Raw genomic sequence first — 13575 nt, 5'->3', positions numbered from 1 at the left:
CAGGGAGGACAGTAACAAATTTCTTACCAGGTACTATCACATTACAATTCCCCCCTCCTCCTCTGGAGGCACCCTCAGAGCAGAAGGTACTTTCCCCCCATGAATAATAGTGCAAGGAGGCCCTGTTCATCTTGAAAGAACTTGGGAAAACCATAAACTAAACACCCAGGTGACATTATCAAGGGACAATGCTATCCCAGCCACACCTTCATGACCCCTTTCCGGTAAGTCAGGCTGACAAGGATACCCAAAGCTCCAGAACCTGGAGGGTGTGACTGTGGTAATGCTGGAGGTTAAAAGTTTAAATTTATTCCCAAGCCCAATAAACAGGAAACCTTTGTGCATTCAGAGCCCCACTCTGCTGGGCACTGCAGGCAAGGACAATACCAGGCAGCTTCAGTCACAGAGCTTGCCATGCCAATAGGTAAAGCAATCTGCTTGACAGCTGGGAACCTGAGGCAGGGAGAGATTAAATGGCAGCATCACAAAAGGAGTCTGCAGCAGAGCAGAGAACTGAACCAACTCTTGAGTCACAGGCCAATGTCAGCCATAACCCTGTTCTTCCTCACAGCACTGTGGCAAAGGGTGCTAAACCTAATGTAACACAGAATGCAGAAATAAGATACTCCCAGCAGGGAACTCACCTGTGGGGTTTCAACCTGGGCAAAAGAACTCTATTTTTTAAAAAATACAGCTCCTTTGGATGGCTGATTTTAGGCTAGTTAACTCCTGGACGTGCTGACAAGACCATAAGAGATGGGGAGGGAAACTTGAGAGCCCCACCCAATCAGATCAGGAGGTCCCAGCTGAGCCAGTCAGTACTTACATGCTGGTGTACATTCGCTGGCCATTTTGCTGGTTCTGCAGGCGAGTTTTCGCCAAGTCAATGGGAAAGACACAGGTGACTCCAATCAGCCCAGCTATCCCTCCATTGATCAGCTTGGCAGGTAAACTGCAAGGGGAAAAACACACATTGGCAACAGGCTATCAAAGAGAAAAAAGGAATAAAGAACCAGGACCTTGAACAGAAGTCTCAGGAGATAAAATAAACCAAGACCCTCACTAGCAAATAATCACAATACTAAGCACTCCCAGCGTTCTATCGGAATCAGTCTCACTTTACAGATGGGGAAACCGAGGCACAGATCCCAAGCTGAAAACAGTGACTCAAGCGTGCCAAGTCCCACACACAAGGCACACTGCCATGGTCTAGCCACTAAAAGAATTAGGGGACTAGTTTAAGGCATTTTCAGCAGGCTTACTGTGCTCAGTTCCTGCAATACTTGGATCCTTCCAGCTTGACAGAGGGAGGCTGGCCCTGTGGCTGTAACCCAGAGTAGGATTTCAGAGATTTGGGTTCAATACCTTGCTCTGCTACAGCCTCCCTGTATGGCCCTAGTCAAGACATTTAATCTCTCTCTGCTTCAGATCCCCATCTCTACACTAGGAAGGATTACCATCCCCACTTCCTATTTTGTCCCTTTCCTCTGTGTGGACTACAGTGTCCGATATGTTTGCCACTCATCACATGTGGCAAATAGGACACTGCATTATGGTGAATACAGGGGCGATCAAATCACAGCTCTCGAGCTGCTTGCAGCTTTTGGAGCCTTCAAATGCAGCTCCTCCTGAGAGCCGCACATGGGGAATGCCAGCTCCCCTCTCCATGCGTGTGCCCCCACTGCTTGGTGGGAGAAGCATGTGGTGGCAGTGGCTCCAGTGAGTCGCCGGCATTGAATTAGAACAGGGAGGCTGGGATGCCTGGCTCTGGGGGAGAGCGTTCAGTCAGACAAAAGCAGGCTAGATATGGGCAGGGGCGTCTGACAGCTGAGCTTGTTCACCTGGCTTTTTTTACATCTGTAAGCAGCTCTCACTGGTATCTCCAGGCACCTCAGTTTGAAAGCCGACCTATCACCCTGCTAGCAACAGCCCAGCATTCGTTCAATTACTTAGAACCTCTGCTATTTAAAAACCCCAACGAATCACCGATGTCCTTAATAAATAATTTCAAACAGTGCTTTTTGTAACCTGTATTTTAAGAACAGAGCGCACACAATGATTTGTAATGCGATACATGGTTACTGCAGGATGTTCACAAACTTTTTACATATTCTATTTCCTCACACTTTACGTGTGTGTTTGTACCACTGACTTCTTGACTTTCACTCCCGAACCTATATTAATTACGCCAATTTTACTTCACATTTAATTTCAGTTTCCTCTCTTGAAAACACATGTTGCCCTTCACAGCAGGAATGCCACAAGCCTTCTTTTCCTTTTCAAAAATCAAGGACTTTACTAAGTGACATGATCAAAACACAGACACAGCATCATATCCCATGCTGCTCTGCACATATTATAAGGGGAGTTATCCAATGTTTCAAGATCACATATCGTTCTATATTTAGGATATGAATGGTTTGTTGTTTGGCTTTTAGACATTCACCGTTTATCAAATAGGGAGGGGTTTTTTTAACTTTGCAATTATAGCATTGGGAGCCACAAAGAGCTGCATGAAGCTCCAAAGCTGCAGGTTGCAGACCCCCTGCACTAGAGGGACAGGTCACCATTACAGGGCATAGCACTAGTGAAGCAAGACCAAGATACCAATAAAGGGGAAAAGGGGGCAATTTAAAGCCAGGTGAACTGAGCTCAACTGACTCAAAAGCCACTATTGCCGGGATCCATTTATGCACATAACACAGGATGGGAGCCTGATACTCAAATGCAATTTCAAAACAGTTGCTGGTAAATTGCAGTCTCGCAAAGAGAGGAGTCAGGATGGAGCTGCTCCAGTTCCCAGTGCCAGAATTCTGCAATCTGCTGCAATAAGGAGAAATGATAATTAAGAAGAAATCCATTGGAAGCAAGGAACACAGCCACCTCACTAGCACAATACTTGGCAGAACGCTTTTGCAGAAGGCATGACAGGCTCACAAACTTCAGTGCAGACCCCATGCAAAAATCAAAGAGGAGAAATGAGAAGGCCTGGGCGTGCTGACATATGCAGCCTGCAAGACCATATGTAAGTGTAGGCTGTGGAAAGCTTCTCTCTGCTTCGGCTGTTTGAAGGTGGGAAAGCATTGTTCAATATATCTATTGCTGGGGATTCACGTGTTCTGACTCCTCCAGGGCCATCACCTAGAAGAGAACGTGCACACAGACTTGCTGCAGAATATTTGATTGCGCATCTCCCAGATGAGTTCCTCAACTCACTTCACACACCTAAATGGATCTAGCTTCACAACACCCATGATAGATAACTACTGTTCTCGAATTTACAGATGGGAAAACTGAGGTACAGAGTTGAGGAGAAGGACTTCTGGTTAAGGCAGGGGATTGGAACTAAAGAAACCTAGGTCTCATCTCCCAGCTCTGCCACAGATTTTCTTCTGTGATCTTGGGCAAGTCACTCAAAATTTCTTTGGCTTAGTTAGTATGCCACCAGCCTGGCACAGAACTCCAGCATCCTACGCAGCCACCAGCAGCCTGTTCGGCTGCAGATACTGACATGCTACACTCATTGGGTTTGCAATTCAGTCTAAAGGAAAGACCACTGAGAAGCAAACATTAAGTGCTCCAGACATCAGTTAATGGACAAGAGATGCTGTCCAGGGGTTAAACACACAATGGCGTTTTCTTAGTAACAAAGAGGAAGCTGTGCTAGTCTATACACTATCAAAACAAAAAGCAGTCAAGTAGCACTTTAAAGACTAGCAAAATGGCTTATTAGGTGAGCTTTCGTGGGACAGACCCACTTCTTCAGACCATAGCCATACCAGAACAGACTCAATATTTAAGGCACGGAGAACCAAAAACAGTAAGCAAGGAGGACAAATCAGAAAAAGATAATCAAGGTGATTATCAGGACCTTCCCCCCCTCACCCCTCCACTCTCTGATTTGCTCACCTTGATTATCTTTTTCTGATTTGTCCTCCTTGCTTACTGTTTTTGGTTCTCCGTGCCTTAAATATTGAGTCTGTTCTGGTCTGGCTACGGTCTGAAGAAGTGGGTCTGTCCCACGAAAGCTCACCTAATAAACCATTTTGCTAGTCTTTAAAGTGCTACTTGACTGCTTTTTGTTTTAATGGTGTTTTCTTGTGGCTGTTTGTGCTTCCAGGGGCCACTTTGCATCAGCTGTCTCCATCTTGCAGACAGATAGTCCAACTGTGACAAGTTCAGAAAAGAGCAGCCCTCAACGCAACCAACTTCTGAGCTCTTTGTCATAAAATAACATTGTCTGTCCCAGGCTATCCTTCCCCCTTGTTACAAAGCTGCTCTTGGGAGACAAGCATTTGGGAGGTCAGGTATTAGAAAACCACTCTGACAGTGGGACTACAGGAAAGTTGAAGAGCTAGACAGCAGTTGCCTTTTAGGAGGAAAAATTTTGCAAACAGCGAGTGTAAACCCTGTCTATACTAACAGAAAACTAAAACCATGCGTGGGCCCATCCTGGTCCAGCCAACATGGTTCCCAGAAGGCCAATAGCATGAGCCACACCAGTCAGGTGCATATTTCCAATTTACCCATCTAAAAGACACATCTGGGGCAAGCTATCCACTGTGTCCTCAAATCACATGGCTTGTTCCAAACCTGGTAGCATCAGTGCTTGGATAGCAAGGTGCCTATGATTAGACAGCGAGGCTAGGCTTTTAGAAGCAAGAAATAGGTACTGCTATGTATTGTTCCAAAATAGGAAGCGCCAGATCCTCTGCTGGTATCCATCAGCATAGCGCAGAACAACCCAGACTTATATTTGCTGAGGAGCAGGGCTTCGAAAGGAGAGGTGAAGTGAGGAGGAGGCATATGGGATGAAGGGCAGGATAAAAGGAAAAGGCAGTAAAAGTTACAACAGAAGGAGGATGCAATAAAGGAGAAAAGGAGAGAGGGGAGCTGTTGTACTCGCACAGTACAAACGACTCATAATCTTCATACAAAATATGCCTTGTGAGAGATCATCTGAAGAACAATAACTCGCAGATCATACGATATTGAGTGATGTAGGTACATGATGTGTATTAAGAATTATGAACATATGCTGGAATAATTGTGTGTAAAGCACGTACAGCAGCGGGAGGAGTTAAACAGATGTATCCTAAACAAAGCAATGTATATCTACCTCAATGGACACGTAAGCAGTAAACAAGACCCTCAAGACAGAGGTGGGAAGAGATGGCAGGAAAACAGAATAATTTCCATTTGAGCTAACAAGTGGGAGGAGAAAGAGCACGGAGCTTCCCTCACCCGATTCCATGTCACTTCCCTCACAGCTTAGACACACTTTAGTTTGGAGGGGTAACCTTGAGAAGAATCAATTGCAAAGGTTCACTGGTCTATAAAGACCAGGGGTCTGAAATGCAAGTCATAAGCAACTGAATCCATCAACTGAACTATTAGAAGACAGTAATAGTGTGTGCCTAGAATGAGGTCTATTCTGATACCTACTGACAGACACGTTGGTGATGAATAGCATTGTGAAAAGTTTGTACTAACATTACATAAGGAAATATAGATACTTAATGATGTTAGGATTTAGAGTAGGGGTGGGCAAATCTTTTGGCCTGAAAGCAACATTTGGCACCAATGTTGTACAGAGAGCCAGGTGAGGAAGGCTGGGGGAGGCTGTGCCTTTGCAAACATCCAGACCTACCCCAGCCCCCACCACCTATCCAACTCCCCGTGCTCCTCATCCCAACTGGCATCTGATGTCCATACTGCCCAAGAGGGATATCTCAGTGGTTCAAGCTTGGGCCTGCTAAACCCAGGGTTGCAAGCTCAATCCTTGAGGAGATCATTTAGGGATCTGGGGCAAATAGACTTACATTTAAAAAAAAAAAAAAAAAAGTGGGGGTGGAGAGAATGGTCCTGCCAAGAGGGCAGGAGACTGGACTTGATGACCTTCTGAGGTCCCTTCCAGCTCTATGAGACGTGAGAGAGAGTTGGGCTGGCTCCTGGACAAGACTGTCCCAACCCTGCTCCCTGGCAGGAGCTGAGGGACCAGACTCAAAAGGTCTGATATGCTAGATGTGGCCCATGGGCCATAGTTTCCTGCTCTCTGATTTAGAGACTGTTTCCAGACAAAGGAAGAAGCCAGTTCCCTCCTCCGCAGGAGGGAATGTCACAAAGTTATTACCTGTCTCCTGTGTAAATCACCCATTGTGGACTCATAACAACGGCAGCTCTATTTCCATACAAAAGGCAGGGGATGCAGGTGGGGGAGGGGGAAAGATCACAGAAAGGAAGAACAGGACAAAGCGATCCTGTGTCTTGAAACAAAGTTATTGACCTATGAAAGATACAAGCAGAGGCAGAAGCCAACTCTCTCTCTCTCTCTAGCGACATACACACAAGGAAAAGTTGCAGCACACTCAAAGATGGATCCTTCAGCCATGGCAGGGTTCAAGTCTCTGGAAACTGAATGTAGGTGGAAACCATCTTCAATGAAGTCTGCATCTTGCTCAATTAAGTTTTCAAGATGTGTTCTCACTTTTACTTGCTTGTAACCATTTCTAACTTTATGCCTTTCACTTGGCATCGCTTAGCTCATGTTTTGTTATTAATAAATCTGTTTTCTTTTTACTATTAACCAGTTCAGTGCTGTGTTTAAAGGGAAGGGCGTGATCTCTTTGTGTGTTGTCACAGAGGAAGTACTGAACATTATTTTTCTCTGAATTGTGCAGGAGGATAGGACCAGACATTACAGAGCACATGGTTTGGGGAAAACCTGGGACTATGAGCGTGTTGGGTATCACTCTACAAGCAGTAATTTTAGGTTTTGTTACAAGAGGTAGAGCAGGCAAGTCACAGGAGGTGATGGTATTGCTCTATTCATCACTGATTAGGCCTCAGCTATAGTAGGACGTCCAATGATAGGCATGATGTAAAATCTGGAAGGGACCAAGAGATGAGCGACACAGGTGATGAAAGGCACGGAACATAAATTAAATGAGCCTATTAATGCTGAAGGAACTGGGTAAGTTTAGTTTGGAAAAAAGAGGAAATTAAAGGGAGTGGGGATTTATGGATAGCATTCAGATCCTTCAAAGGTCGTCACAAAGAAGATGGGAAAAGTTGTTCTCTCTCACCACAGAAGGCAGGACATGAGGCCATGGGTTCAAACTACAGCACAGCAAATTTCCATTAAATCTCAGGAAAGTCTTCCTAACTTTAAGAATAATGGGGCACTGACACAGAGAGCCTCAGGAGGTTGTGGAAGCTCCTTCACTGGCAGCTGTCCTGGATGGTTTAGACACAACAGCTCCTGCAACATGGCAGATGCTTAGGCTGGATGACCATTGTGATGCCTTCCAAGTCTATGAGTCTATGTACTGAGGCTGCTGGAAGCCAGAGTGGGACCACAGTGCAGACAGGCTGCTGGGATCAGAGCTGCTGAGAAAGGGGTATCCAACATACCGGCACTTAGGCCATACCCTGCGTGCTTGTAGGCTCACTGAGCTTATTGCAGGTTGGGAGCTATAGCAGGAGCAGAGCATGGAGAGGCACCCAGGGTTGCAGAGGAAGCAGTGACAAACCCTTCCTGGTCTGGATTGCAGCTTGAGACCCAACACAGCAGTAGAGAAAACTCAGATTAAGGCCAGAAGGGATCAGATCATCTAGTCTAACACCTTGTACCTCAGTGGCCGGAGAATCTCACCCAGCTACTCCTGACAAAAGGAACAGCAAAACCTTTTACCTGATCTGTTTATCAGCCATTTAATTCAGACTTGATCCGGTTAGAAATTGATTTGTTCCTCTCAAATGTCCCTTAACTTCTTTTTTTCTCGTTTTCAGTCACTGGCTCTCAAGCCTGGTAAGTGGCTCTCCTGGGAGGGGGAGAAAGACAAACGACAAATACACAAGATTGAGAACAGGAAACATTTGATTCCCCCAAAGGACCAAACCTGAGTAGGCAGTGTATACTGTCAGCAGGCTCCCTCCCTGCCCCATCGTGGGGCACTGGTCTCTTGGGCCATCCCCAGCACCTCCCACACACAGCACCAGGCACTCTGATACAGAGACAGAGGGCTGCCTGCAGCCATAACCCTGCAGAAATCACTGACGCTAACCCCAGAGACTCCTGCAGGCAGATTGTGGATATGGATTATTCAGAGAGGAAGGAGGATTAGTCATACTGTCTCTCACTCTTATTTTTAAGAGTGAACTTTCCCAGAGACTGTGCCTCCGCCATGCACAGAGGGAACAACTAAGAAGCTGCAAGGTTGTGAAATCATCACACCCACGACATGGTCTCTAGCTGCCAAGAGCACCATGCTCCAGTACATAAGGAGTGCAGCTAGACATTGCAAGCACCTTGCAGGCCTTAAAGGGACAGCAACTTATTTTGCAGCTGTCTGCTCCTGGGACCAGGCAGAAAAGGGGGCAGGGGAGAGGGGCTGGGGTATCAGACTTCCACACCATCTGTCTCACAGGGAGGAGCCTGTTTTCTCGATTATGCTGCCCCTGCGGAGTTAGTTACCAGGAAGCTGCTGCACCTAGCCCATGAAGGAACTTAACCCCCTAAAAGGTGCAAGTTTTGAATATTAAACATTTATATTCCTTAATTAATCCTTTCTTGCCACCTCCTCCTCCCTGAAAGCTGCTGGGCTGCAGCTTCCATCTGGTAACACCCCACTTCCTTCTTCCCATTGTCAGCTTCCTTTTCGGTCTCCTGGGCAGCAGCAGCCTCATGGCTGGGAACAAACTGTTTCCTCTCTGGCTCAGCATGAAGTGTACCAGGAGGCTGGTCATCAGGAGTCCTTTCAAACCTCGTGTGCCTGCCTAGGCACGTGCAAACACACCCCTCCCTAGTCCGGAGGAGGGAAATGTTGCCTTCTCACAGCAGGGCACAGTTTCATGACTTAGGGTCTGTGACACGGAGGAAACCAGAGAGCTGCGTGGAGCCAGCTCCAGGGCAGGCAGCTGCTGCCTTAGATTCCACACACAGGCACAGCTCTGCTAGTATACCTCAGTCTTGAGCTAACCCCCACATCCTCTAGCTGGAGGTCTCTCTCAGGCAGAGATGTCTAGCTTCAAGGACAGGCTTGGTGGTATTATCTGTCCAGCCATCCACCTTGATTAGGCGGAGTCTGCAAATCCATCCAAAGCCATACTCAGCTCTGACCTCATTCACCAGCATCTTTTCTGAGGATTCTTTTCAGCCAGCCAGGCTCTTCTTCAAAAATTAGGGAAGGACAGGTGAGAAAACACTAAAATCCCAATAAACAAATACCTTGACTATACATATAACTTGCTGCATTAAAACAATTGCCATCTCCTACTTGGCAGACGACAATTTCAGAGCATCTTATTTTCATTTACTTTGAACTGATTTTTCAGGTCATTTAAAGCTAATTTGACACAAGCCACTCTTAAACTAAAGTAAGAATGCACATGCACTCAGCGGGGTTTGCAATGGCTTTGCTTCACACCTTGTATTCAACTGGTACAAAGCCATGTAAAGAAACCCTAAGCCACGAAAACTCATCAGAAACAACTACAATGAACAGGGTGTTCCCTTTTATGGATACAAGAGGTCTGGCCAGTTCCACACTCAGTTCTCACACTCCCTTGTCATCACAGAGACATGAGCATGCACAAGATTCTTTTCACAACAGGGTTTTTGCCAAAATACACGATTCCACAGCTGTGGGGACTGGTTAGTTGCTACCCTTCACCCCAGAGGCAGCTGCATTTCAGAGGTGCTGCATAGTACGTATAACACGCGCACTCATCTCACTAAGGGCTCATCTGCACTAGCCCCTCCTTCAAAGCAGGCAAGTAAACAAGCCCAATCTGGGAACAGCAGCACCTCATTAGCATAATTCCCACCGTGCGAACCTCAAAGTTGCCAACTTTGAAGCGGCAGCAAGCCGTGTAGCTGTAAACACTTCAAAGTACCTGTGCTACTTCAAAGTTCCCTTACCCCCAAAACACAGGTACTTCGGTGTTTACAGCTACACAGCTTGCTGCTGCTTCAAAGTTGGCAACTTCAAAAATCACATGGCGGGATTTATGCTCATGAGGTGCTGCTATTCTCTGATTGGGCTCCTTTACATGCCTCCTTTGAAGGAGGGGACTAGTGTAGATGAGCCCAAAGTGTTTTGTAATGTTAAATATTTATGTTTTGGTTGGCCAAGAGGGGAAAAAAAAAAAAAAATGGATGCTCAGGAAACAGTTCACCCTGTAACTTCTTGATCTACCAGAACAGAAGGGACAGTACAGAGCAAAGATGGCTTTACAGCTAAGGCACTAGACAAGGAATCAGAAAACCAAGGTTCAGATCCCAGCTTTGCTATAGGTTGTGTTCCTTTGATTTACGGCAAGTTGATTCATCTCCATTCCTGGTCTGTGAGATGCAGATACTATTTCCTTCCCTCTCCCACCCACCATGAGATTGTCAGCTTTTCAGGGCAAGTATCAGAGAGGAGTCGAGTTAGTCTGTATCTTCAAAAACAACAAGAAGTCCTCTGGCACCTTATAGACTAACAGCTATTTTGGAGCATAAGCTTTCATGGGCAAAGACCCGCTTCGTCAGATGCGTCTGATGCAGCGGGTCTTTGCCCATGAAAGCTTATGCTCCAAGATATCCGTTAGTCATTCTATAAGATGCCACAGGACTTCTTGTTCCTTCAGGGCAGGTTCTCTCCTTACGTGTGTGTCCAGCACCTAGCACAGTGGAGCCCTGCACCTCCACAACCACCAGAGCCCAAGGGTGGGTTAGGGAAGACTAAGCACACCCGTAGATTGACAGAAGGCAGATTTGTCCCAGCTTCGTTTGGAAAGGGCTTCAGCTGATGCAAATTTCAATTCCACCAGCCCACTTGGCTCTGTTCTCTCCAGTAATTCATTAAGGTATTAAATGAAGTTCCATGCCCTCGGGTTGGGAAGAACTGTGTGTGCCAGATTCCAATTCCTCTTTCAGCAGGATACGAAAGCAATGGGGAGTTCAGGGTGCAAGAAGGTGCCACTGGGAGAGGATATCATCCCAGGGAAATTCTTAGGAGGTAAAAAACACAAGAAGGAAAGAGAGGAATAAAACAGAGAACTAAGATGTGCCTGTATAAAGTGTAGGATGTTTTATAATCAATAATGCAAAACCAAAACCAAACAAAACAAAACCCTCACACACCCCACCAAAAACTAATGATGCTACTGAAGCCAAGAAAGTACCCAGACTCCTTAGGCATGCCCAGCACCAGACTCCTAGATTCAGCCTAGCCTTTAGTCTTGGTCTGTGCTAGGAAAATAAGTCGATTTCAGATACACTATTTTAGCTATGGCAACTGCATAGCTGGAATTGACGCACTGGAAATCAACTTACACTGCCTTCACTAAGGAAGGTCGACAGGAGCACGTCTCCCATAGGCCTCTCTTATTCGTTGCAATAACGAGGGGGTACAGGGATTGACTGCTAACCCCAGAGCTTGATTTAGTGCGTCTTTACCAAATGCTTGAAATCGAACTCTGGAAGATCGACCCCGACCAGGCTGATCTTCCATGCAGTATAGACAACTCCTCAGAGTCAGAATTCCTCTACAGTGGAAATGCTACCATGCCGCTGTCATGCAGGCCCTGACAGGTGGGCGCCTCCTGCTGGCGAAGGTAATCCATCTCCCCAAAAGGCAGTAGCTATGTCAACAGAAGAATTCTTCCAGGTGACCTCATGCTGTCTGTATGGGGACTTACGTCAGCTTAAGTGGTTCGCTCAGGGCTACGGATTTTTGAACGCCCTGAGCGACGTAGCTGGGTTTATCTAATTTTCCAGTACAGACCAGCCCTAGATCCCTGCCCTGCAGCTGGATGGTGTCTGCAGCAGAAGGTACAAATATCTCCCTGAAAACTACTACCCGGCCACTCCAAAATGCCACAGGCCAGCCATGTGAGCCAAAGCATCTCTCTGCCACCTAGGTAACAAGGGGATTTTGCAAAGGACAGGCTCCGAGCAGGAACAGAAACTGAGGAAACTCCAAGAACCCCCTAACCTGCACTGCCAGACAGAGAGGGGAAGACCATCTCTCTTGCCCCTCAAAGAGGGAGGAGGAGTGCATCATTCAGAAAGCAGAGACACTTTCTACATCCTTTAAGTTGGATGAGCCAATGAGCCCTGAACACAGACCTGTCCCATTCATAGGGCAAACTGGGCCAGCCGCCCCAGACCCTGCAGTAGCTGCCCTAACTGGCCTATGGATAGGAGGAGGAGGAGGAATTACCTGGGACAGGGTGCAGTCCTGGCAGCAGCAGCAAGGGGTCATCTCCCCTTGCCCCCACCCGTCCCCACCCTCCCAAGCCAGCGGTACAAGCAGCAGCCTGCTCTGCTGTGCTGTGTGCCCTCTCAGTCCACTGAGCGCCACTTCTCTGCAGCAGTGGGAGGCAGCCCGTGTGCCCCATGGAGAAGTGGGGCTCAGCAAGCTGGGAGGGTGCAGCACAGAGGAGCAGGCTGCTGTTTACATCTCCCATGTGGTGAGTACAGCGGGAGGGAACTGAGGGGAGGTGATCGCCTACTACTGCTACTGCCACTGCCCATCAGCACACCCTGCACCAGGTAATCCCCAGCCCCGTTGGCTGGGAGGGAGGAGGGCTTGCAGCCTGGGGTTGGGGGAAGCATGTTGCCCCAGGCCCTGCCCCCCTCCCCACCCGCCAGATGGCCCTGGCTAAACAGCAGCCATTCCTAGTCTTACCAGCCCCATCTTATTAAGCAGGAAGAACCGCACAGGGGATGAATTATGGGGTATTAATTGTTGCCTCGCGTGTTGTTAACACAGCTGGGCATGGGTTAGTGGCTCATTATTCACGCACCAAGATCTCCCTTTTATGTTTATTCAGGCAATTGAGCAGATTAGTTTCAACATGACACATTCATCCTTCATTGCTCCAGGAAGCTCAGAAGTGCTAGGCAGTGAATCCTAGGGGAGGGCCATGGGACGCCATACATTAATGGGTATATATACACTGCAGACGATAGACAACGGCCAGTTTCATCTGCCTACTCCCCAAATACCTGTACGTAGTTAACGCTATAGTCCATGGTAGCTATGCTGGCCCAGTACTTGTCTGCATTGGTAGTTCTCAATGTTTTCTAAACCAGAACCTCCTCAAGGTGCTGGCTCCACCTTACCAGGCTGCCTTTCAGGCCAGCCAGCCTCACACCCTGTTAGCATTTGGGAAAGAGTGAGTGATCACCAGGCTCAGATGCTCTAGGATAGGAGGCGGCAAACAAATAGAAAGGAGAGCCTTTTTTTGTTTTAATTCAGTAAAAAAACCTCAATAATTCAAGAGCCCCAGTGCATGTGAATAAAACTTATTAATAACACGATCAACACAGATACAGTATCATATCCCACAATGCACTGCACGTTAAAGGCAGAGTCATCCAACATTTCGAGATCACACGCTGTCTGTTATGCAGATATGAGTTGTTTGTTGTTGGGCCTTTAGATGTTCACTATTTATCGAAAATAACCAGGAGGGGTTTTTCTTTTTTTTTTTTGTTTTTAAAAAACACTTTGCAATTATAGCATTGGGAGCCACAAAGAAGTCCTTAAAGAGCCACATGTGGCTCCAGAGCCACAGGTTGCA

The 13575-nt window shown here is 47.0% G+C and overlaps 1 protein-coding gene across 2 annotated transcripts in view; it reads right to left on the bottom strand.

Moving 5' to 3' along the window:
- Positions 1–13575, bottom strand: part of SLC25A22 (solute carrier family 25 member 22) — an 85341-nt gene that overhangs the window by 37033 nt on the left and 34733 nt on the right. For both annotated transcript variants that reach the window (XR_012646040.1, XM_074997866.1), the window contains exons 2-3: positions 7694–7823; positions 827–952 (exon numbers count right to left, since the gene is read on the bottom strand). Coding sequence is in view for 1 of the 2 variants with exons in the window: in XM_074997866.1 (XP_074853967.1) it covers positions 827–952; positions 7694–7713 (146 nt within the window). In the remaining variant the exon portion in view is untranslated. The remainder of the gene's footprint in view (positions 1–826; positions 953–7693; positions 7824–13575) is intronic.

The sequence above is a fragment of the Carettochelys insculpta genome, chromosome 6 (assembly GCF_033958435.1).
Source record: "Carettochelys insculpta isolate YL-2023 chromosome 6, ASM3395843v1, whole genome shotgun sequence".
Lineage (NCBI taxonomy): Eukaryota > Metazoa > Chordata > Testudines > Carettochelyidae > Carettochelys > Carettochelys insculpta.
The sequence above is the reverse complement of the archived record's forward strand: the minus strand, read 5'-3'. Positions and strand labels throughout refer to the sequence as shown.